This window comes from Corylus avellana, chromosome ca8 (assembly GCF_901000735.1).
Source record: "Corylus avellana chromosome ca8, CavTom2PMs-1.0".
Classification (NCBI taxonomy): domain Eukaryota; kingdom Viridiplantae; phylum Streptophyta; class Magnoliopsida; order Fagales; family Betulaceae; genus Corylus; species Corylus avellana.
The window spans coordinates 5,508,129-5,510,523 of NC_081548.1; the positions used below are offsets into that span (position 1 = coordinate 5,508,129).

At 41.6% G+C, this 2,395-nt stretch overlaps 1 protein-coding gene across 1 annotated transcript; it reads right to left on the reverse strand.

Moving 5' to 3' along the window:
• Positions 1-559: 559 nt before the first annotated feature.
• On the reverse strand, positions 560-1,654 carry LOC132190744 (molybdate transporter 1-like). Its single transcript, XM_059605797.1, has one exon. The coding sequence runs from the start codon at positions 1,652-1,654 to the stop codon at positions 560-562; it is 1,095 nt and encodes a 364-aa protein (XP_059461780.1).
• Positions 1,655-2,395: the final 741 nt, after the last annotated feature.

Sequence of the window (2,395 nt, forward strand, 5' to 3'; positions counted from 1 at the left end):
GACGCTAATAGTTAATTTTTTATTTTTTATTTTTTTATTTATTTTTTTAATTTTTGAGGACCATTAGGGTCCACTTTGTGGACGCTAATGGTTAACTATCAGCGTCCACTTTGGTTTGGACGCTGATAGTTAATTTTTTAATTTTTTTTTTAGGACCATTAGGGTCCACTTTGTGGACGCTAATGGTTAACTATCAGCGTCCACTTTGGTTTGGACGCTGATAGTTATTATTATTTTTTTTTTTTAAGGACCATTAGGGTCGACAAAGTCGACCCTAATGGTTAACTAAAAGTGGACGCTAATGCTTGCCTATTAGAGTCGACTTTTGCTTCCGTGTACATCATCTTTAGGGTCAAAACATTGTGACTTTTAGGGTCGATAAAGTGGACGCTAAAAGTGATCATTAGGGTCGACTTTTAAGTGGACCCTGATAATCAAACATTTGATCATTAGGGTCGGACTATTAGCGTCGACACCTTTAGGGTCGAAAAGTTGACGCTATTGGCAACAGCGTCCACTTTAGGACCTTTAGGGGCGACTCAGAGTCGCCCCTAAAGACCTAATTTCTTGTAGTGCCACCACTCCTCCCACCAAACTTGTACTGCCCGGCTAGCCCGCCGGCACCGTGGCAGCTAGGCATGGCTCCGAACCAGCACCCGACCACGTTCATTAGCCCAACGGTCACTGAAAGCGACGTTGCTGAGAAGTCCCTCCCCGGAAAAAGATCCGACGACAGCTTGCAGACAGCAATCACAGAATTCAATATTGACAAGGGGAGTTGAGGAATTGTGCCCTTGATGAACCCTTCCTTCCATGCATGCTTAGATATCTTTACTACTTCAATAGATGACGGTCCAAATTTAATGTCTCCCACCACTCTAGGCCTTATAAAAGCAAAAACCACACCCAACAGAAACACCATGAAAGCTGAAGGAAGTGAGAAGATTACTTTTCTGATTCTTCTTCTCCTCCTCCTCCCCTGCCTTTCCACCTCCTCATCACCTAAAACACCACCAATCTCTCTCTCATCATCATCCTCCTCTTTTTCCTGCCCTGCACCATTAACAATAACAATAAAACATGCACAAACAATTGCCAACACCAACCCATCCAAACCAATCCAGGGCCTATTCTTCCCAGCTTTGGACTTAGAAAAATCCTGAACTTTTCTAACGTATTTGACGGCGGTCAGAGCAAATGACAAGCCCTGTGCCAGCTGGACACCCCTGACAACAGACAGAGGAATTATCTTGTACACTACCTGCATCAACCCAGTGACACCCAGAAGAAATAAAATCCCTCCGGTCAGTATTCCGGCAGCCATGATTTCTGGGACCCCAAATTCAGAAGACCCAGAAATTGCTGCGGCGGCAATGGCCTTCATGGGTTGCACAGGCATGGGGACACCGTATATTGCGCCGGTGAGAATGTTGTAGATTCCGGTGAATATCAATGCTGTGCCTAAGTTAAGGTCATTTGCTAGTGTCAAGGCCAAAACTATCGGTATAAACGTGCCCAAGTCCCCCATTGCACCGTTCAACTCAGCCCATTTCGATCGGAAAACCAGATTGGCTTTCAGTTTGTCTATGATGTTGGCCGGAAAGCTGCCGGAGGAGGGTTTGTGGGAATCTTTGTTGGGTTGTTGGGAGTCCATGGAAGTGAGAAATGTGAATGCAAATGTGCAAAGTCGGGGGTACTTATAAAACGACAATGTAGAGACTAGAGATGTTGGTAGAACATCCTTTTTTCAAAGAAATGATGTGAGAGGACGCTGCTGGTTGAACTCTCTGTGCCGCAAGTTGTGGCCTTTGGCATTTATCTGATGTTAACTGCGATTTCATCACCTGGGGTTTACCATGACTGCTACGTCACCATCGAATCCCAATGGACTTTGGATAGATCATCAGGGAACACGATTCGTGAAGAAAGAATAATACTGTTTATGATCGGTTTGGATTTACATTTGATTTTTTCAGATGCAATGGTAAAATTGTAGTTTGACATTTAAAATTGCAATTTGACTGATTCATTTAAAATTGTGCGTTTAAAGAAAAAATAAAAAAACAAAAAACACACAATTTTTGTCAATAAAATTTCAATGCCAAATGCACACTTAATAAAATGCTAGACGAATGTCATATAATTGAAATGACGTCATAGTAAAAAGTAGTGTTTAAATGAATAACAGCTTCTAAGAAATAGACCCCTAGAATGAAATAACTATTCCTATGGAATAGATATTTTTTTGGGAAAACTTCACTAAAGACCCCCAAACTTCACCCATTTTGAAATACCCTCCCTAACTTCAAAATCTTTCAATTTAGTCCCCTAAACTTTTAATTACTCTCAATTTGGACCCTTCCGTTAATTTTAGCCGTTAAAAATTCAAAAAAAA

Coding starts and splice junctions, on each gene's coding strand:
- LOC132190744 (XM_059605797.1), bottom strand. CDS start 1,654: ATGGACTCCCAACAACCCAACAAAGATTCCCACAAACCCTCCTCCGGC.